Source organism: Vicugna pacos, chromosome 28 (assembly GCF_048564905.1).
Source record: "Vicugna pacos chromosome 28, VicPac4, whole genome shotgun sequence".
In the NCBI taxonomy this organism is placed as follows: Eukaryota; Metazoa; Chordata; class Mammalia; order Artiodactyla; family Camelidae; genus Vicugna; species Vicugna pacos.
Window position 1 is genome coordinate 1,072,481 of NC_133014.1, and position 20,797 is coordinate 1,093,277.

The 20,797-nt window shown below is 54.2% G+C and overlaps 3 protein-coding genes across 6 annotated transcripts in view; 1 reads left to right on the plus strand and 2 right to left on the minus strand.

The window, feature by feature from the left end:
• Positions 1 to 3,226, minus strand: part of LOC140690088 (phosphatidylinositol 3,4,5-trisphosphate-dependent Rac exchanger 1 protein-like) — an 85,624-nt gene extending 82,398 nt beyond the window's left edge. For all 4 annotated transcript variants that reach the window (XM_072951616.1, XM_072951617.1, XM_072951615.1 and 1 more), the window contains exons 1-3: positions 3,141 to 3,226; positions 2,066 to 2,211; positions 298 to 383 (exon numbers count right to left, since the gene is read on the minus strand). In XM_072951616.1, the coding sequence (XP_072807717.1) occupies positions 298 to 383; positions 2,066 to 2,211 (232 nt within the window). In that variant the 5' untranslated portion in view covers positions 3,141 to 3,226. The remainder of the gene's footprint in view (positions 1 to 297; positions 384 to 2,065; positions 2,212 to 3,140) is intronic.
• LOC140690056 (uncharacterized) overlaps positions 3,153 to 20,797 on the minus strand; it is a 60,572-nt gene continuing 42,927 nt past the window's right edge. The window contains exons 4-6 of the mRNA XM_072951577.1: positions 9,193 to 9,324; positions 4,897 to 5,039; positions 3,153 to 3,233 (exon numbers count right to left, since the gene is read on the minus strand). Of these exons, the coding sequence (XP_072807678.1) occupies positions 5,012 to 5,039; positions 9,193 to 9,324 (160 nt within the window). The 3' untranslated portion in view covers positions 3,153 to 3,233; positions 4,897 to 5,011. The remainder of the gene's footprint in view (positions 3,234 to 4,896; positions 5,040 to 9,192; positions 9,325 to 20,797) is intronic.
• LOC140690087 (uncharacterized) lies at positions 18,279 to 19,733 on the plus strand. Its single transcript, XM_072951611.1, has 3 exons — positions 18,279 to 18,450; positions 18,602 to 18,881; positions 19,192 to 19,733. Exons 1-3 carry the CDS (start codon positions 18,316 to 18,318, stop codon positions 19,710 to 19,712), a joined length of 936 nt encoding a protein of 311 aa, XP_072807712.1. The 5' UTR covers positions 18,279 to 18,315; the 3' UTR covers positions 19,713 to 19,733.

Consider the following 20,797-nt stretch of genomic DNA (forward strand, 5'->3'; position numbering starts at 1 on the left):
TGAGCTTGAGCAGAACAACAACTTCCCCTTTTCAAATGCACATGGACTGTTTCACTTTGTCACAGTCCTCACCACTCCCTAGTGCCTTCCATTCAGTTATCCACCTGTAATGGGCCTGACCCACAAGCATCTGCATCTGCATCTGCATCTGCAAGCCTTGGGTTCAAGCAAAGGAAGGTTAAGTGCTGACAGTACACCAAGAGGCTTGGTCCAGGTGGAAATGGTTTGGCTGCTTCTCAACTCCTACCACACACACAGACCCATCTCCCAAAGCTCCCCTCTGTCTCTCAGGCTCACCTCTCCTCACAGCATAGATGTATGGTGGGGCAGCTCCAAGGATCTGGAAGCACAGAGCCTCTGGATGGTTGTGGACTTTGATGACCCTGCACCAAGCAAAAGCAGCCGTAAGGTGAAGCCGTATCACTCCCCATAGCCCAGGGGGCCACCCTGGGGGTGCCCCTGCTTCCCAGGCTTCTGGGAAATCCAGCCCCAAACAGCAGCAGCACCAAGCTTTCCAAATGGATAGAGAAACTGATCTAACCAGAGCCCACGGCACCAGGATCTTTGATGAACGGAACCACTTGGCCTGCTCTTGGAAATTCAGGCCCTGAACAGAAATTCCTGATCACCCTCCTACACCTTCTCCTTCATTCTCTTGGTGAGGGGAGGCCTCATGGTGGCCAGGCCAGCACCTCAACCAGTGAATATTTTATCCCATAATCACAGACTAGAGTAGGGTGGGGGGTGACGAGTGACCTAGCACATCTTGGTGCTGACTCTAGAAAAATGTCCATGTGTCCCCTACAGAACATGGTTTGGAAGCTCAGGTCTTGGCCATTCTGTGGGTGGGACACCAGAGCAGCACAGGTGACACCTGCCTAGGGATGGACAGTGGGTGTCATTAATCCAGGGGCTTCAATGCAGCCATCTGCTGCCCTATTGAGGGCATGCCCCCCAACAGTGGGCCTCAGAATCGTCCCCACCTGCCAGATAAAGCCATCCTGGGGGCTTGTCCTCAAACCGCAGATATTTCTGAAACTTGAAATAGGTACATTCCTCCTGGGTGATTTCTGCCACTGCCACATACCAACCAAACGATCTCATTTTCCCTAAACTGAATTGCCTTTCTACTCAAATAATCGTATTTAAAACATTCTATCACTCCCATCAATAGAAAACCCAGAGCATCTGCCTTAAATGGAAGGGAGAAGTGAAAACCAAATGCACATCTTTTAAAATAGAAAAGGCTTCTCCCTGTGCCTGTATCTGGTACCCAACCACTTCTCACCACCCCCACTGCTGCCACCCTGGGCTGGGCCACCAGCCTCCTCCTCACCGCTCCCCCTCTTCCACCTCTGCCCCTGACAATCTAGACTCCACCTGCGGCCAGAAAGGTTCTGCCAGAACCTCCATCAGATCATGTCCCGCCTCTGCGCAGAGCCTCCCAGGAGCTTCAGGGTCCTCACTGTGTGCACCAGTCACTGTCAGGCTGACATCATTGCCCATCCCTCTCTTTCACTTATTCTGCTCCAGCCCCATCAGTTTGCTCACTGTTCCTCAAACACACCAGTCACAGCTCCACCCCAGGGCCTTTGCACTCACCATTTCCTCTGCCTGGAACCCTCCTCCCCCAGAAGTCCCCTTCCCTCCCTCCCTTACCTCCTCCAGGTCTTCACCTGGGTTTTCAGTGGCGTCTTCCTGACCACCATCCTTCCACACGGCTCACCCCCTTCCCTAGCCTTGCACTTGCACACTGGTCCGCACTTACTACCACCTGCTTCAGGATGCCTCTTACTTCTGTTTTGCTTTCTGTCTCCTGCTCTACCCTCCATCTAGACTGAGATCTGTGAAGAGTAGAAATGAATGTATCCAGACTGAGCTGGCTCCCCAGAGCCTAAAACTCCAGTGCACACAGAGGGCACTCACTAAATGTCTCCTGACTGAACGAAGGCATGTGTCACAGGCCTGCAGAAGGAGCCCGATCCACAGGGAACCACGATGGCTCAGGCAACTCCTCAACCTGAGAGGAAGGTCACCAGACACCTCTGCCCCTGAGGACACTCACTCTTTGCCCTTGGTGGCCACCATGAGGTGCAGCGGGCGGCAGGAGCAGGACTGGTTGCGGATGGACTCCACCTGCGCGCACGGCTGCAGACACACCAGGGCCTCATTGATGGAGTAGATCTTCCTCCCCACCTGCAGGCCGGCCATCTTGGCGGGGAGACATGCACATTATTACTGGCCCCTTCTGTTCCTCTTGAAAGAGCCTTGAATGCCCTTAGGCAGCACAGAAGAGCCCCGGCAGCCAAGAATAACCACAGCGAGCCCACCGGGGCAACCCCATCCCCCTCTGTGGCAAATACTTACAAGGCTGGTGAGACCCACTGTGGCCAACAAGCTATGGAGGGAGGCCTGCAGGAGGTGCTAATGGGAAATATGCTTTTCCCTGAGGAGAGGCTGCCACAGTCGGCCCTGCTTCCTGCCCTGCCGTGTGAGGACACGAGGTATTGGACTGGGGTGGCCACCTTGTGACCACGAGGGCTTAGCCAGGACAGTCGAAGAGATGATGACCCCAAACCAAGACCCACAACTACCTCCTTATAACCACTGAAGTCACTAGAAAAATGAAGCCCCACGGCTCCAGCGCATTCCTAATCACTGCCCAGAAGCAAGCAGAGCACCTGGACGAGGTGCCAGGTGCCTCTCCCCCAGCCACCTCCACACTCCCTGGGAAGAACTGAAAGGCGGAATCCCTGATCTTCCTCCTCCAGGCCTTGTATCCAAGTCAGAGCAACAGACTTGTCTTATTGAAGCCACTGAACACTGACCACTAATTTTGTCCCTTACTAGAACTAATGCAGATTCTCGGGGCGTTTCTCTGCACACCCCCTCTAACACAGGGCCAGCAGAGGGAGCTGGTGGCACGTGCTGGGAGGGCACCCCGGAGCCAGGGGCTGTCCCAGCTCCCCAGAGACTGCAGCCCAGATGGCCCTGGACTCCGTTTCCCCACAAGGGTGATGAGCAAGGAGGAATCACTCACATTTCTGGAGTTTGTGCTGGCCTGCCTCGAGGAATGAGGAGAAATGTCCCACTCTCCCACCACACACAGCCCACCCGGGGGTCCCTCTGAGCGGCCTCACCTCAGCCAGCGAGCCTCCCTAGACTGACTTGACCACCACAGCCCTGTTCTTCTCCTTGATGTCAAAGCTGCAGTCTTCCTCCTGGGGCAGGATCTGAGGGCCCGAGGCAGGAGAGACCGGTGAGGCAGGGAGGGAGGCCTGAAGCCCTGGCCCCCACGGGACCACGACCATAGCAGCTCCTCATGCCCCAGAGGTACATGGGGTAAGGGTGGGGGGAGGTGCAGCGGGATGGAGAAAAACACAGACAGTGCCCAGGACACGGTGGGTGCTGTATACCTAGCGGTCAGCTGAAGACACACCACCCGGCTTGAACCTCGGCCTGGGGCTGACCATTTATTAGCTGACTTTTCGTTGCCTGTCACCCCTTCCTCCTCCCAACCTGAGGACAGAGTCTCCTCATTTATGCACCACTGTCTCCCCACCTGCTGGCATACTATAGGTGCTCAATAATGGTTAATGAATAACATAGATCCAGAGATGTCCAGCCACTGAGAACTTGGGGGCAGGAAAAGAGTTCAGGGAGGAGCCGTCTCTTCCCAGCACAGGACGACAGGAGGCTGGGAGGGGCTGGGGGTCAGCGGCGGTGGGATTATAGGGAAATGCAATCATCCATTCAACAAATACTTTGCCAAGTGGCTTCCTGTTATATGGGCCAGGTATTTTACTGAACTCCAGAAATAGCAATGAACAAGACAGATGGTTTCTGCCCTCGTGCAGCTGAATGTCTAGTGGGGGAGAGAGACTATAAACAAACAAACAAATATAGAATATGATGCAGGGATTGTATGCAGTTTGAGTTAAAATAAAGCACTTAAAGGGACAGAATGTGCAGTGGCAGTGGGGCCAGAGGAGATGATAGCTGAGCGAAGGTCTGAATGAGGTGGGAACAGAAGTTTATTAGGAGTAGAGAAAAGTGCTTGAGGCAGAGGGCACAGCGTGTGCAAAGGCCCTGAGTCAGGCTCCAAGGTACTGGAGGATAAGAAGGAAGATCAGAATGGCTGGGATGGGTGGGGCCAGGAAGGGGCGAGCACACAGATGAAGCTGGAGGGGCAGGTAGAGTCTTGTAGACCATGGTGAGAGGCTGGGTATTACACCAGGTGTGATGGGGAGCGCTGGTGGGCTTTATAGTGGGTGAAGTGGGAATCAGAACAGCAGCCCCCACTAGTACCAGAGGAGAGAAGTTAATGGAGCCGTCTTCATATTAGGCAGATTTTGGCCCCAACTCTGGCTCTGTCAAGAGACCTAACCTCTCCAAGCCTCTCTCCTGACTGCCTGCTTTGGGCCAGGAAGATGGAGGCTGCTGCCCACCAAGAGGCAGAAAAACAGGATTTGGTAGGCGAGGCTGGTAAAATACCTGAACAGACTGGTATATCTATGCTAATTGCAAGGCTGTTTAAAACAACTGAACAAGGACAGGGTGGCGGCCCAGAGGACCCATGCCTCTAGTATGCAGGAGCCATTTCAGGAGGCCACCCTCTCCGCACAAGGCTGGGCTGGGAGTGGGGCGGACAAGATGAGAAGGAAAGGGAAGGAAAGGGAGCCCACTAAGCCCAGTCTCATCTGCGAGCAGCTGGTCTTGGCCAGGACAGGGACCTGGCCTCTGGGCGGTGTTGCCGGCCACCTCTCAGAATCCCCCATCCTCTTGGGTGCTCAAAGCTGAGCACAATTTCTTGAGCCATAACCGGAAGGCAGCCCGGTTCACAGGCCTGCAGGCGGGTCTGGGAAGGAAGAGGCCGCAGCTGGGCTCTGCGCCTACCAGCAGGCGCTTGGCCAGGATGCTCTCCACCAGCTTGAAGTTGCTGCGAAGCTGTTTGTTCTTGCTGCTGGCTCCCTCCATCTCCTCGTCTGCGTGGAAGCAGAAGTACTGGGACTCATCCTTCAACTCGCTCTTCTCCAGCACTACAAACCCACAGACACACGAGCATGGGGTCAGGCCCACGTGGGGGGCTTTCGGCAGTGTTTGCCAACTGGCGGTCACAGGCCGGAACCAGCCCCTGGACAACTCTGGTTTGGTCACCAGAGTGTTTTATTAAATGGAATCAGGTGCCAATGCTAACACATAAGGAAATGTCACATAGAAGTCTGGCTTTCGGACGTCTCTTGAAAAATCTCAATCTGCCCACCTGCTACAAAGGCATATTGCAAAGCCGTGGTAACCAAAACCGTGTGGAACTACAGCAGAAATAGATTAAAGAACCAGCGGAAGAGAACAGCAACCACACCAGAGGACACTGTGTTTATGGGAACTGAGTACATGACGGAGGATGGATGGTCACATGCAGGAGAGTCCACTGACCGTACAGGGGAAACTGACCCACTCATGGGAAAAAACCAAAACTGGATCCCTGCCTCACATCATACACAACAATGAACTCCTGTTGGATTAAAGACCTAAACATGAACAGGAAAACTAAAGCTCACAACAAAATGCAGGAGAGATCTGTCCTAGAGCAGAGAAGGAGTTCATGTACAAGAGCCCCCAACAAAGACCCCCAGGGTTAAGTAAGGACTTCCACTCAGCAAGGCCACAGGCAGGCCGAAGACGCAAAGCCAACTCTGCTGACTACAACCAACAAGGTAGGAATATCCGGAATAGGCAGGAAACTCCAATAAATCAATCACAGAAAGCTGGGAAACTCACAGATAAATGGGCAAAGGAAATGAACAGGCGATTAACAGATGGGAAAACCTAAGGGGGCGGCAAGCACATGAGAAGGAGCCCAAACTCACTCATCGTCAGGAAGAAGACCCTTTAGCCCAGGGAGCGGCGAACTCGGTCCCTGTGGGCCAAGGGGGGCCACCCCGTTTTTATTAATACTTATTTATTATATGTCACTGCCCTGGGGCCACAGTGACAGGGTCAGATAATCCCAAGAGACTCTATGGTCCACAAATGTCTTACTATCTGGGTCTTCACAGAAAAAGCCACTGGACCTCTGTTCTAAGACAAGCCAGGAAAATGAATCAAAATAGCCAGTAAGAACCAGTACGTGATAAGGTCCCTGAGGATTACAATTTAACTAAGTACCCACTAGCGCTGCGCACACTGTGGATACAGGATTAGGCCCATTTACTCCACAGACAAGGAAGGATCTGCTGCACCCCTTTCACACATGGGGAGACTGAGGCCCAGAGAGGCTAAATAAACTGTCCAAGGTCACAGAGCCCAGGCTCCTCCTCTTCACCCTACTCCCCATCATGGCCTGACAATGGGAACAGGAGTGACTTATATAAAGGGGGCAAATCGAGGCAGCTGTCCGAAGTCAGCGGGCCCAGGAAAGAAAAACAACCAGCTGTCTTAGCTTCAAGCCGTCTCCACTGTCCCTGAAGACAGAGGCTGCCCGCTGATTTGGTGACCACACAAAAAGCATCAGAGGCCGTCCTTTCCTTCTCCTTCCTTTCCTGGGACAGCTAGCTTCCTCAGACCAACTCTACTACCTCCTTGGAGAGAACAGACACACAAAGTGCTGCTCTCCCCAGGGCTGGGAGCCAGGCCCGGGGAGGCCGGCTGACTCCCCTCCACTTAAAGGTCAGGCTGAGGGTCAGGGAGTCGGGGGGAGGGAGCCCGGTGTTGCGTCTCAGCTGAAACGTCTGGGGAAACAGCCGGCATCCCAGAGCCCAGGAGCTCAGCTGGGGGAGGGCCGAGCACTCCCAACATCCACTCGAGGCCCCTGGCCAGCCGTTTAGCCTCCTGGAGCCGCAGTCTCCTCACCGGCGGGGATGATGGCACCAACTCCCCGGGTGGCTGTGAGGACTCAGTGGTCACCCAAAGTGAGCGGGCTGGACCGCCTCCCTGGAGACACGTCGGGCCCCTCAGCTCGGGTCAGACACCGAAGGAGGCGCCGCTGGCCCCACCCCCACCCTGCCTCGCATCCTAACCTGCATTTTGCAGCAGCCACAACCCTAGGATCTGGCCCTTTCCTATTTTAGTCTATTTCTGAGTTTGTGGCAGGGAACAAGGGGGCAGGGCCACGGCCTGCAGTCTCTCTCCAAGCGGCCCCGACAGGGCTGATGTGGCCAGGCGTCACCCCTGCAGAACTTCCTCAGCCTACAGCCCTCCTGCAACAGCAGCCAGGGGGACCCCTAATTACTGTCCCCCACAAATGAGAGCTCCTGCCCAGCTGATTGGAGGGAGACAGAGCTGTGAGAGGGCCCACCTCAAGGCACCAGTCACATCATGTTGTAATTACTTCTTTAATTTCGTATCTTCTCTAAAAGATTAGAGAATTCTGTGCGGGTAGGCACCAGGCACCTTCTCACAGTGAATTCTCACAGCCTACAGCAGTGTCTTGCATGCAGCAAGGGCTAATTATGTAGTAGTTGTTAAAACAAATAAGTGAATGAACAGTCGAATATACCACATTTATGCTTCATCTGCCTTGCAGGCCAGCTCTTCCCCAAGCCCACCATTCACAGCGCCCACACAGAAGCTGTGTCAGTGCAGTGCTGGATTTACCACCAGGGGCCAAAAGGAACTATTTAGAAAACCAACTGCTGTTCACTGGAGATCCAAGAATCATTTTCTCTTTAACTTCAAAAGAAGTCTGCTCCTTCTGGGAGTCCTATCTTCTCTTCAGAATTCCTCAACACACAGAGCTGGAAGACGGTTAATAAGACACAAGAATGACTGCTTGGGAAACTAACCTCCTGAAGAAAAGTTGATGGTCTAAAGCAACGGTTTTCCTCATGTCACAGAGCAGAGAAAATGACAGGATTTGTCTGGCCCATCAGAGTGAAGTAAGATTGATTACAAGGGACTCTGAGTGCCCTAAAAGCCACCCCCAAGGGCTGAGGGGCTCAGTCCCCAAACACACCTGTACCCCGGGTGCAGCTTGTCAACAGGCACAGGGGGGAGCCCCTGGGCTCCAGAGAGAACGAGCTGGGGTCATAAAGGTGGTGAAGAGCATCCCCGTTTTTACTGGAAGAGGCTTCAGTTGCAGGAGGAGGGATTACATCTAAGCAAAGGGAATTTTCCCCAAATTAACAGCTTTGTGACACAGGCCTGACCCAGAGGCTGGGCGCTCGGCTCACTAAATTCTGATGCTGGCATGCGAAACTTAAAGTGTTTATCCCAGTTAACTGAGGCCATCACAGGGACGATCAAGTGTGAACATGCATCAGAGTCACCAGGAAGGCTTGTTAAAAACAGACTGCCAGCCCTGCCCCTGTCCCCAGAGCTCCTGATTCAGATGTTCTGAGGTGAAGACCGAAACTGCACTTCCATCCCCTTCTCAGCGGATGCTGCCCTGCTGGACCAGGGATCAAGTTGAGAAACACTGTCCTAAAGAAACGCATCTCTATTCAATGTAATTTAAGAGACAATCAAAATTTTAGCAGCTGTTCTCTTCCCTAAGACAGCACAGCCTGCAGCCGTCACAGAGCCGCAGCTGCGCCAAGAAGGGCTCACTGCTGTTCTATGTTCTTTACCTGAGTCTCATCCTCCCAGCCAGGCACTATTACCACGAGGAATCAGCACAGCTCTCAAAACACTCAATTTCTGTAGCTTACTTACCTGACACAGTCTGGCTAGCAATCTTAAAGAGACCAGCTCTCTTAGTGCTCACAATTACAGTGGGTAAGCTTTTAAGAAATCCTACTCCGTGAAAGGACCCTCAACAACGAGGTATAAGCCACAAGTAAGTGGTAATCAAAGCTTCTTTCTCACAGTGATTAGTGGAGGCACTGAGGACTCTAGTCTGCAGAAACGGGCAGCCCTAGTGCAGGGGGACTATCTATCAGGCACTCCCCAAAAGTGAGCGTCCCACAACTCCGGAGCCTGGAGCCTTTCTGGCTCATGACCGTGACAGCTAGGAGTGGTGACCAGATCCACGACACTGGTGGGGAAGCAGGACACAACAGGTGCCGACTGCTGCTACGTAACAGAGGGCCGCACGCATTCGCTGTGATGTCCTGTTAACGCAAGACAGGTCCCCGGCTGCCCGGGAATTCAGTCTGACACAGGCTCAACCTGACAACCAGCCACACCACTTTCTTGCTGCCACTGTCTAGCTTAGTACTGGGGTCTGGCGTGAGTCATTTCCCTCTTACTTATGCCTGGTGAGGTCTAGCGCTCAGGGTCTTTCTGGTCTCTCCCCGCTCTCCAGCTGAGAGTTCCAGCAGTTCACACCCGCCGTCTTTGAGAGCGCCACGAGTCACCGTCAGGACGACAGAGGGATTCAAGCACCTGGGCAAACAAAAAGCATTTTTTATTAGATGCCAGCATCCATGCCACACCACCATCACGGTGAAAACAACTACCCTTCCTATACCAACTCCTTCGCACTCGGCCACGAGGACCACACACTGCGCAGCTTCTTCCCCACTGACGGGCCTAGTGCAGGGCACGCGCGCTCAGGCAGGCCAGCAGTATGCTGTGCACCTCACACGCACGTCCCTCTCTCTAGAACACGACGAGAAGAAAGCCTCATCTACGTGCACTGACTTGCAGGTCCCCGACACCACGGACCAGCAAAGCTGAGGCTTTGGGGACAGGCCACTTGAATTGGGCCCGGTGCAGTCAGGGGCGATGGCCACGGCAGATTTGCCCCAGGCTCCCCTGTCCCCCCTACGTCTGGCCTGGGGGTGGCCTTTGTTGCCCGAGGTGGTGGGGCACACATTTCCCACTCAGTTGGCTTACCACAGGCTGGCACCGTGGGTTCAGCTGGTGGCAGTCAGGTGGCTCCTGCACCCCGCCCTCACCTCTACCGAGATGTGCCCACGTCCCAGGAGCAGGCTGACTGGGACACCTGTGTCCTGAGACCTGGGGAAGTAAAGACTGCCCCCAGGCCAGGCTTTGAGGGAGACTGGAGCAAATAGACTGGCACCTTCAAGGCAGGACCCCCCCAGCTGCCACCCCTGCTCCCCCCACTCCTGTGCGCCCCCTTCCCCTGCTCCCTGACACATAGCTTCCACCTCCTGGGAGCTGGCTGACCTGGGGACGTGCCTACAGGGAACATGGGGCAGCAGAGGCCGCCCCTACTCCAGGCTGCAGGGGAGATGGGAGCAAATCCACAGGCTGGCACAGGGCAGCCTCCCTTGTCCCACCCTCACAGCTGCCACCACTGCAGTCTTCCCCACTCCTTGACCAAACCTCACAGGCCTCCAGGAAGCTGGCTGACCTAAACCTGTGAGTCCTGCAACCCTGGGGCAGCAGAGGCTGCCTCCAGGCCAGGCCACTGGGGAGACAGGAGTAAATCCAAGGGTTTGCACAGAGCAGCCCCCATCCTGCCACTGCCGCCCCTGCCCCTGACTGCACCATGCCAGCATCCTGGGGGCAGACTGACCTAAGGACATGGGTCCAGTGAACCCGGGGCAGCTAGGCCGCCCCAAGGCCATGCCCTGGGGCAGATGGGAGCAAATGACTGGCTCACAAGGGGCAGCCCCCCTCCTCCCAACACCTGTAGTGCTGCTGCCATCCTCCCAGCCCCCTGAGCACACTGAGCCCGTGGTCTTCCCAAAGTGGGTATATACAGTGAACATACCTCAACATAATAAAAGCTACATATGACAAACCCACAGCCAGCACAGTACTGTACAGTGAAAAGCTAAAAGCTTTTCCACTAAAATCTGGAACAAGACAAGGATGCCCACTCTCACCACTTCTAGTCAATATAGTATTGGAAGTCCTAGCCATAGTAATTAAACAAGAATTAAGAGATTCAAATTGGAAAAGAAATAAAATTGCCAGTATATGCAGATGACATACTATTTATAGAAAACCCTAAAGGCTCCACACACAAACTGCTACAGCTAATGGAATTCAGCAAGGCAGCAGAATACAACATCAACATACAGAAATCAGTGGCATTTCTTTTCACAAAAGTAATAATACGTTTTAAAACTGCATCCAAAAATATAAAATACTTACAAATAAATCTGACCCAGGACATGAAAGACATAAGCAGAGACCTACAAAACACTAAGGACTTTAAACAGGACTTAAAGAAATGGAAAGATACTCCATGTTCTTGCATTGGAAGAATTAATATTGCTACAATGGCCATAGTACCCAAGGCAATCTAAAGATTTAATGTGACTCCTATCAAATTACTCAGGACATTTTTCACAGAATTAGAACAGATAATACTAAAATGTATATGGAATCACAAAAGACCTAGAATTACCAAAGCATTACTGAAAAAAAAGAATGAAACTAGAGCAATAACCCTTTGAGACTTCAGACAATACAGAACTACAATCAAAATAGCATGTACTGATACAAAAACAGACATATACATCAATGGAACAGAACAGAGAGCCCAGAAGCAAACCCACAAACTTTTCATCAATTAATCTTTGACAAAGGAGGCAAAAATATACAATGGAATAAAAACAGTCTCTTCAGCAAATGGTGTAGGGAAAACTGGACAGCTGCATGTAAACCAATGAAATTACAATACTCTCACACCATACACAAAAATAAATTCAAAATGGCTTAAAGACTTAAACATGCAGACAAGACACTATAAACCTTTTAGAAGAAAACATACGTAAAACACTACTTGACATACATCTCAGCAATGTTCTCCTAGGGCAGTCTACCCCAGCAATAAAAGCAAAAATAAACAAACAAATGGGACCTAACTGAACTTACAAGCTTTTGCACAGCAAAGGAAACCAAAAGCAAAACAAAACGGCAACCTACAGAATGGGAGAAAATATTTGTTAATGACTCGACTCACAAAGGCTTAATTTCCAGAATATATAAACAGCTCACAAAACTTAGTAACAAAAAACAAACCACCCAATCCAAAAGTGGGCAGGAGACCTAAGCAAGCATTTCTCCAATAAAGACTGCAAATGGCCACCAGGCACATGTAAAATTGCTCAATATCACTAAATATCACAGAAACGCAAATCAAAACTACAATGAGGTATGACCTCAAACCTGTCAGAATGGCCATCACTCAGAACTTCTTGAAGTTAAATTAAATGCTGGAGAGTGTGGAGAAAAGGAAACCCTCTTACACTGCTGGTGGGAATGTAGTTTGGTGTAGCCGTTATGGAAAACAGTATGGAAATTCCTCAAAAAACGAAAAACAGACTTACCCTATGATCCAGTAATCCCACTTCTGGGTATTTATCTGGAGGGAATTCCAATGCGAAAAGATACTTGCACCTCAGTATTCAAAGCACCACTCTATATAATAGTCAAGACATGGAAGCAACCTAAATGAAGCAACAGATGACTGGATAAAGAAGTTGTGGTATTGTTATACAGTGGAACACTACTCTGCCATAAAAAGGATCAAATAACACCATTTGCAGCAACATGGATAGACCTAAAGGTCATCATTCTAAGTGAAATGAGCCAGAAAGAGAAAAATACCATATTATATCACTCACATGTGCAATCTAAAAAAAAAAAGTCACTATGAACTCATCTACAAAACAGAAACAGACTTGCAGACTTAGTGAACAATCTCATGGTTACCAGGGAAAGGGGGTGGGAAGGGATAAATTTGGGAGTTGACGATTTACAACTATTACACTATATATAAAAACAGATTTTTTAAAAAGTTTCTTCCGTGTAGCACAAAAACCTATGTTCAATAGCTGATAACAACCTATAATGGAGAAACCACTACAGCCACCAACTGAGGAAGCAAAAGAGGAAAGGAAAATTAGTTATCCTGGGCTACAGCCCAGTCCTGGGAAGTCCTTGCCTGTATCTGACGCTGCCCTTGACTGCACTGTGTCCTCCTCCCAGGAGCAGGTTGAGATGAAGACATGCGTCCTTCCAACCTGGGGTAACAGAGGCCGCCCCCAGGACAGGCCAGGGGGAGGTGGGAGCAAGTCCACCTGCTCCCGGGGGACAGCAACCCTCTCCGCTGCCGCCCCCAAACCGCACGGCACCTGCCTCCCTCCCAATAGCCAACTGACCTGGAAACAAAGGTCCCGCAAAGCTGGGGTAGCGGCATGGAGAGGGGCACTGCCCCTGGTGAACTGGTCCACTTGTCCCCATCTCCCCCACGGCCTGTCCTGGGGGCGGCCTCTGCTACCCCAGGTTCGCGGGTCACAGGTTACAGGCCAGCCTGCTCCTGCAAGGCGAGCGCTGTGCTGTGGGGGGGGGGGGGGCGACAGCGGCGAAGATGGCGGGATCGGCGCTGCCCCGTGCGACCGCGGGGATTTGCTCCCATTTCCCACTGCTGCTCCCGCTGCCCCCACACACTGACCGCATGGCGCCCGCCCCTCAGGAGCAGACTGATCAGTAACCTGAGTCCCACGAACCTGGGGCATTAGAGGCCGCCCCTAGGCCAGGCCGCCGGGAGATGGGAGCAAATCAACAGGCTGGCAGGGGCAGACCCCTTTCCCGGCAGTGGAGGCACAAGCCGCTGCCCCCCCAACCCCCCCGCAACCTGACAGCACCGCACCCGCCTCCCAGGAGAAGGCTGCCTGCCACACGTGCACCCCGCGAACATGGGGAAACACAGACCGCCCGAACCCAGGCCGCGGGGGACTAGGGTACACATCCAGGGGCTCGCATGGGGCAGCCCCCATGCCCCCGCGGCCGCAGCCGCCGCGGCCCGGAGACCGCACCGCACCCGCCCCCTGGGAGCAGGCCACGGTCTGAGGGCAGGTCGCAGGTGCTCCGGGGCTGTCAGGCACCCTCCCACCTCCCGAAGCTACACCCGCTTTCCCAAACACGGAGGGGTTCAGGGACTACCAAAGGGTGTGGGGCAACACGAACCAGTGACTGGCCCTGGACCCACCTGAAGATCCTAAGGAGCCGCGCAGCCAGGGCCGCACCCACGCACCCCTCCCTGTGCGCCTCCCCAAAGCATGGCAGGCCTCACCGGTGGCTCCCCGACCTGCGCGCCCCCATCAGCGCCCCTTTACCTGCCCGGCGGCTGTGGAGACAAGGGGCACGTGGCGACCCGGACCCCAGGCCGTGTTTCTCCTCGGGGAGCTGGTCCAGGAGAATCCAGCTCTCGCCCGGCTTCCACGCGCACTGGGCGGGTTGCGGCGTTCGCGCCTCTGTGCATCCGCGCGTGCGCGCCCCTCCCCCTCCGCCTGGCAGCGCAGACCACCGGCCTTGGGCTCAAAGTGTAAGGGATGAAGATGGGCCGGGCCATGGGGCAGGCGCAACCTCTTGCCCTCCCCGCCCCTTCCCGTCTTCATCCCCATAGCCCTCACCCCACCACCGACCAATCACCACCAGCCTGTGCCAGGCCACACAGCCCAGCCCCACTCTCAGTCTTTGTCTACTGCCCTCTCAAGCTGCCCGCCAGGCCCAGTCTCTGCAGGGACCCCCAAGACAAGCCTCCTCACACCAAAGTCCCCGCCCCAACACTCCACCCTTCTAGGTACATGGCCCCAATGCTCCAAGCTCACACAACATCCCAAGATGGTCCCCCTCACCTCTTAGATAGGTCAGTTCTACTACCGAGCGGCTCCTCACCCCTCAGCCTGTCCCCCTCACTGTGGCATCCCCTCTTACTGAGAGTGCACTCCTACCCTGAGCTCACCTCCTCAGCCCACAGGTGGGGCGGGGAAGTAGGGCTCCGATCACCATGGCGATTGCCACCAGCAGGGATCTGGCCTGCTGTGCAGCTGCATGGCTAGTGTCCAAAGTTACAGGGCTCTGCTGGCTGGGCTGAAGGCGGTTCTAATTCCGGTCCCGGCGCCCTAACCCCCGCACCCTGTACCTCATCTAAGCAGGTGGGTCAGGGTGCTCTCGGGCTCTCTGCCACTGGCCTGGGCCTTGGGTTGTTGATGGCCCTGTTGGTGATACACTGGGCTTCCGGACCTGCCGGGTAGGGGCAAGGGTGCAGCTGAGCCCTGGGATGGACAGCAGGCTGTTGGCTGTGTGCATGGGGCTCTGTGAGTAGCCTGGGCCCAGGCCGGGTGAGTGCAGGGATCCTGTTCATTTGTGCCAGGGGAAAAGGGAAGAGGGATGGGAACTCTGAAAGTTCCACGTTGGGAGCCCAAGGCTGGAGAGCAAAGCAGGCAGCCCAGGTTGGCCAAGACACCTAGGAACCCGCCACAAAGCTGGTCCCTTGTATCTAGGGAGGCTGACCTTCGATGGGCCAATGAGATATCCCCTGCCAGCCTCCCCACACCACCCCTACACTTTACAGGTAATTCAAGGGACTTTGACAGGTAACTTTAATCAATGATGATTGTTCCTTACTCTGCGGGAGATCAGGTCCACGGTCATGGTGAATGAGGCAGGGCTCCTGCCTGATCCGCAGCCTTGGGAAGAGGAGGACCTGCCTAGAAACATCCCCTTACCCCTCACCAAAAGGCTCTGTGATAGAAAAAAAGCTATCTGACTCCGTATTAGATCTATTCCTTTCCTTTCACTCTGTATCCTATTCTGTAGGCTGTCTTCCTGGCTCTGCACCTGTTGTAAAACAATGTTGCCTTTAGTCCCTCTGGGAAACAGGAGAGCCTATTGTGAAGGCTCTGACCTTTAAGGATATTAACACTTTTGCACTCCTATAAAGTTAACAACTTGCAGAGTAGAAAATCACCTCTGTTTTGTTGGAGGTTTTACAGGGACCTTTTTGTCTGACCCATGTGGACAGCTGTAAGAACAAAGCATTCAAAGAACAAAGAAATCCTACACCAGGAAGTCTGCAACAACCAACCATACCCTCTCCCCTTTTTAGTACAAAAGGAGCTTAAAGTTTGATTTGGGAAAGATGGTTCCCCAGGACATTAGTCTGCCATTGTCTTGATCTGCAGCTGTCCACGTGGGTCAGATCAGGGTGCCCCTGTGAAACCTCTAACAAAACCAACATCATTTTCTCTTCTGCAACTTCTCTCTATAGGAGTGCAAAAGTGTTAATATCCTTAAAGGTCAGAGCCTTCACAATAGGCTCTCCTGTTTCCCAGAGGGACTAAAGGCAACATTGTTTTACAACAGGTGCAGAGTGAGCAAGACTAAGCCTAGAAAATGGGGCACAGGGTTAGAGCCAGAACAACAGATCAAATATGGAGTCACATAAGTTCTTTTCTATTACACTATCACCTTTTGGACTTTTAAGTTTATACTAATATACTTTACCCTTTTCCAACTTTAAGTTCTACAATCGAGGAGCATTAAGTGCACTCAAAACGCCGTGAGACCAACACCACTGGTTTCAGCCTACTTTCTTCCTCGAACAAAAAGCTTGTATCCAAAGCACACCACACATCCTCGCTCTCCCGTAACAAACCCTAATCCTGTTTCTCCCTCAGGTTTTTACCTATACTGGGGGTGCCCTATCAATGAAATCATATACAAGATGGCTTCATTTGCCTGCCAACATGGTTCAAGCAGCGGCTGGTGATGTTTTGTTTTGTTTTCACTTGAAATAGCATTTTTATTATTTGAAAGGGAAATCCAGGTGGGCTAAAGATGTGATGCACAAAATGAAGCCCTTTCAGTAACTCTGTGCATAACCTCGGGGGAGGCACTGCCCTTCCCCCTGTGACACCACAGGCAGAAGACAGAAGGGAGATGCTTAGCTCTTCCCTGGGGCAAAAACAAAACCAAGCAAATCAAGAAACCAGCAAAAGCCCAGAAATATAGCCGGAAAGACCAACCACGACCCGGAAGAAGCGTTCCTCAGAACCCAAGGTTGGAGAAAGGCTACATATCCCCGGGGTCCAAAAACCTCTCGAAACCCAGTGCTCTGAACAAACAGAACACACACGGGCGGTTCCAAAGAGAGGCAGGGCAGGTGGCCAGTGTGTGTTAAGACATGCTCGACCTCTCGGGGGAGGACACGGGCGGACGGACACACTGTGGAGGGACAGCACTGGTCACCATGACGCTGGCAGGTCTTTAGCCTGGTGACAGCCAGCCCTGGTGACAACGTGAGGAGGCAGAGGCCCCAGCAGATCCCCCGGAGGGACGAGAGAACAGAAACTCCTCTCCAGGGAAACAGTGTGCAGGACGCATCAAAGGGACACAGGCGCAGCAGCCTTTCCCCGGCAGTGCCGATCCTTAGAGCTGACCCCACCAAAGTGCTCGCACAACTTGCAAAGAAGTTTTTTTTTTTTTTCAGTAACATGAAAAGAATCACTATGTCATCAAGGCACTTTCACAAGTGACCTGCCCTGGGCCCTAACAATATAAACACGCAAATACACATACACGCACGTAAATGTATACGCACAGACATCCAGGAAAAGAGACAGAGAGACTGAAACACAGAGAGGCAGAGGGAGAGAGAGAAACAGAGAGAGGGAGAGAGACAAGACAGGCACAGAGAGACAGAGAGAGGGAGAAGGAACGCTGGAGCTGGGAACGAGCGGAAGTCACGCCCATTTTCACATGTCACTCTGCACGTCAGAACCCGGTCCCGATGTCCATCCACCCTGCAGGGGAGGGTGCGTGGGGGGGGGTCACACACGGACACGTGACCAGAAGGCATAACAGCAGAGAGCATTGTGGGGCAGCCCACCCTAGAGGCCGAGATGAGACACTGGGCCTGAATCTAAACATGACAGAATGACCCAGGAGGTGGTATGCCAGCGAGAACAAAGTCACAGTTATATTCAACTTCTCCCCCCCAACCCCACGCCCCGACGGGAAGCTGGGAAGCAGGCAGCAAGGGCAGTGACTTTCTCCGGACCCCAGGGCAGACCCCAGCCTGCGTGGGCTGTGCTCTGCGCTCCGCCAGCCCTCTGTGGGGCCCTCCCTTTGCTGAGTCTGTGCACGAGCTCCCCGTGATGCCAGCCCGCGGGGCTGACAGGTGCGGTAGGTGTTTGCAGCTCTGGAGACACGATGGCTTCCCCAGGAAGGAGGGGCCAGGATGATCCCCCACTGTGCCGACGGGGGGGGGGGGGGGACGGGACTGGGGAGACCCTGAGAGGTAGGCGGCTTCTCCAGGGTGACAGCACTGCTGACGAGGGGGGGCCGGGTCCGAACCCAGCCGCGTCCTCAGAGGTGGCACCCTGGCTGCATCCAGGCCTCCGCAGGGTCCTGGGGAGGGGGGCTGAGTTGGTGTCACTGTGTGCGGACATGGCACGGGCTGGGAGGTGAGCGGTCAGCAGCCCAGAGAGGCCCTTGGGGAGCTTTGTGGAAGGAGGAAGCTTGGGGAAGGGGACCCCAGGAAGTGACCTCACTTCCCTGGCAGCAGAACCCAACAGAACTTAGAACCGAGGTCACCGGGCACCCACTCTGTCGGGAAGCCCCTACTCAGCTCACCCGGTTGGTGAACTCAGCTCAACTCAGTCACACATGTTCTGCTGCGTCCCAACTCCCCGAGGCTGCGGCCCCCGGAAGGCCCGCAGCGAGGGGCTGGGCCAGCGGTGCCGGCGCTGGGTCAGCTCTCACCCCAGGCGCCTCTGGCCTTTTGGCCACAGGGACCCAAAGGTAACCCAGGGAGGCCCGGGGCAGACCCGCCCAGGCCGGGCCACCACTCAGACCCCACCCGGGTATAGCCCCACACACCCTTCTTCTTGCTGGTGGAGGTGGGCAGTCATGGTGGGGTGGGGGGGCCAGCTGCCGGTCACTGTCATTGCAGAGCCGGACACTGCAGGAGCCGCTGGGTGAGGACACCTGCGCCGCCTCCCCGACTGAGAGGCCGGTGCACGCTTCTCAGGGCCAGCACCAGCTCCGGGTGAGTGTGCACACGGAGGGGTCCCCGCCACCACGACGGCCTCCTCCCCAGAAACCGCCCAGGCGTCATGCCAGGTGTGACAGGCCCACGGGTAACAGGCAGCTCAGCAGACCCGGCCCTTACCTGGAGCACCTCCCTGGGAGTCAGGTGGAGGACCAGGAGCTCACGGAGGCCGAGCCTGAAGGTGAGAAGGGCGGAGGTGGTGCATGTGCGTAGGTGAGGGAGGGCCGAGGGCTGGGCCACACAGGCAGGCGTCCCCAGAGGCTGCCGCTGGCACCAGAGCAAAGATTGGCCTCAGACCACCTGTCTAGAAGAGTTCAGTCACAAAACACATCCTGTGGGCACTTGCTGGGTGGGATCTGTCTGGAAAGCTCTGGGAAGATGTCTGTCCTTGAAGAGGCCCATGGAAAGGGAGGCACGGGGGTCAAGTTTTCCTCTCTCACAGCGTGAGCGAGCACCTCCAGGATACTGAAAGCTCTCTCCGCTTCCAACAGTCACAGATCCAGAGCAGGTGGGGGCAGGGGAAGATTCCAGAGACCAAAACAAGGACCATCAGGATCCAGCAGGAGACCCCGAGCTCCCTCCTGCTGCTCCTGCAGCTTCTGCAGCTCCAGCAGCTAACGCGGCTCCTGAAGATCCTGCAGCTCCTGCCCCTCCAGCAGCTCCTGCCGCTCCTGACGATCCCGCAGCTCCTGCTACTCCTGAAGTTTCCGCAGCTCCTGCTGCTCCTGAAGGTCCCGCCGCTCCCGCTGCTTCCGAAGGTCCTGAAGATGCTGCACCTGCAGCTGGACCGCTGGGCCTCGGAGAACCAGTTCAGGCATCACCAGCCCCTGGGGCTGAGCCCCCTCTGGGCCTACCCGCACCTTCTTCTTCAAAGTCCCACCATGAATCCCCTCCCGCCCCCGACCTTGACTTTCATTCCCCTGAAGTGGTTTGTGTTTGGTTTTTCTTCACTTCCCTCTGTTTCATGTCGGTTATGGCCATCTTTTATTTTGCCTTTTTAAGTTTCTTTTAATAAAATATAGACTTTGTCCCTCTGAAATTGTGCAATACAGGAGCACTAGGTGCCTTCACGATGCCGTGCAACCATCACTACCATGCAGGCTCACACTATTCCTTTCTTCAAAGTAAACCCTGGATCCAGATCATGCAATCCCCCCCACCCCCCCAGCCCCCCAGACCCTGACAGCCCCGAGTCCTCTTCCCCTCTGGGTGTCTTTACCTCTCCTGGGTGTTCCCTGTCAATGAAGCCACAGGAAAGGTGGCTTTGCGTGCCTGCCCGCGTGGCTTAAGCGGGGGCTGGTGATGTTTTGTTTTGTTTTCACTTGAAATAGCATTTTTATTATTTGAAAGGGAAATCCAGGTGGGCTAAAGATGTGATGTACAAAATGAAGCCCTTTCAGTAACTCTGTGCATAACCTCGGGGGAGGCACTGCCCTTCCCCCTGTGACACCACAGCCAGAAGACAGAAGGGAGATGCTTAGCTCTTCCCTGGGGCAAAAACAAAACCAAGCAAATAAGAAACCAGCTACCTCCCCATCGGGAAGAGATCAGCCACGTTTCACGAGCCACTGCTGGCCAGACCCCAGTTCTGTGAACCTGCAGTCTGTCCCAGAGCCCAGTCTAATTGTCCCAGGGCCTCAGAAGGCTCTGTCCTCGTGCTCAGAGTCCCACAGCAGGGCAGTCCTGTCTGAGCCCTGCGTCACCTTCCGGATGACTCAAACGTGTCAGACGCAGATAAGTGGCAGCTGGTGGATCACCATCACGCTGTTTTCTTCCAGACGGAAAATGCCAGCTGAGGGGGCAACCAGCCCTGGTCTGTTCTTGCAGCCCCCAGGAGGCCCCTCCCCTCTGGGACCAACCACCGCTAGGGTGCGGGTTAGGAATGATGCAGGAATGGAGGCGGGGTTGTCTTGAGTCAGGAGGTTGATTCCCCGAGTTTATGGAAACCAGCCAACTGGAAAACCTGAAAGACGTTCTAGAACATTCTTACACCACATAAACTTGGCCACCTGCTCCACCCCCTGCACCCTCGCCAGGGTCCTGCCACCCTGGCCCTGTGGAGGACGTCAGGCAAGAACACCAGGGCTCTGTCACAAT

Bases quoted from the DNA above. Each gene is read 5' to 3' on its own strand.
- LOC140690087 (XM_072951611.1), top strand. From the start codon at position 18,316: ATGTTCTGCTGCGTCCCAACTCCCCGAGGCTGCGGCCCCCGGAAGGCC. The intron at 18,451-18,601 runs GTAACCCAGGGA...CTGTCATTGCAG, and splicing joins TTGGCCACAGGGACCCAAAG to AGCCGGACACTGCAGGAGCC. The intron at 18,882-19,191 runs GTGAGAAGGGCG...CGCTTCCAACAG, and splicing joins CACGGAGGCCGAGCCTGAAG to TCACAGATCCAGAGCAGGTG.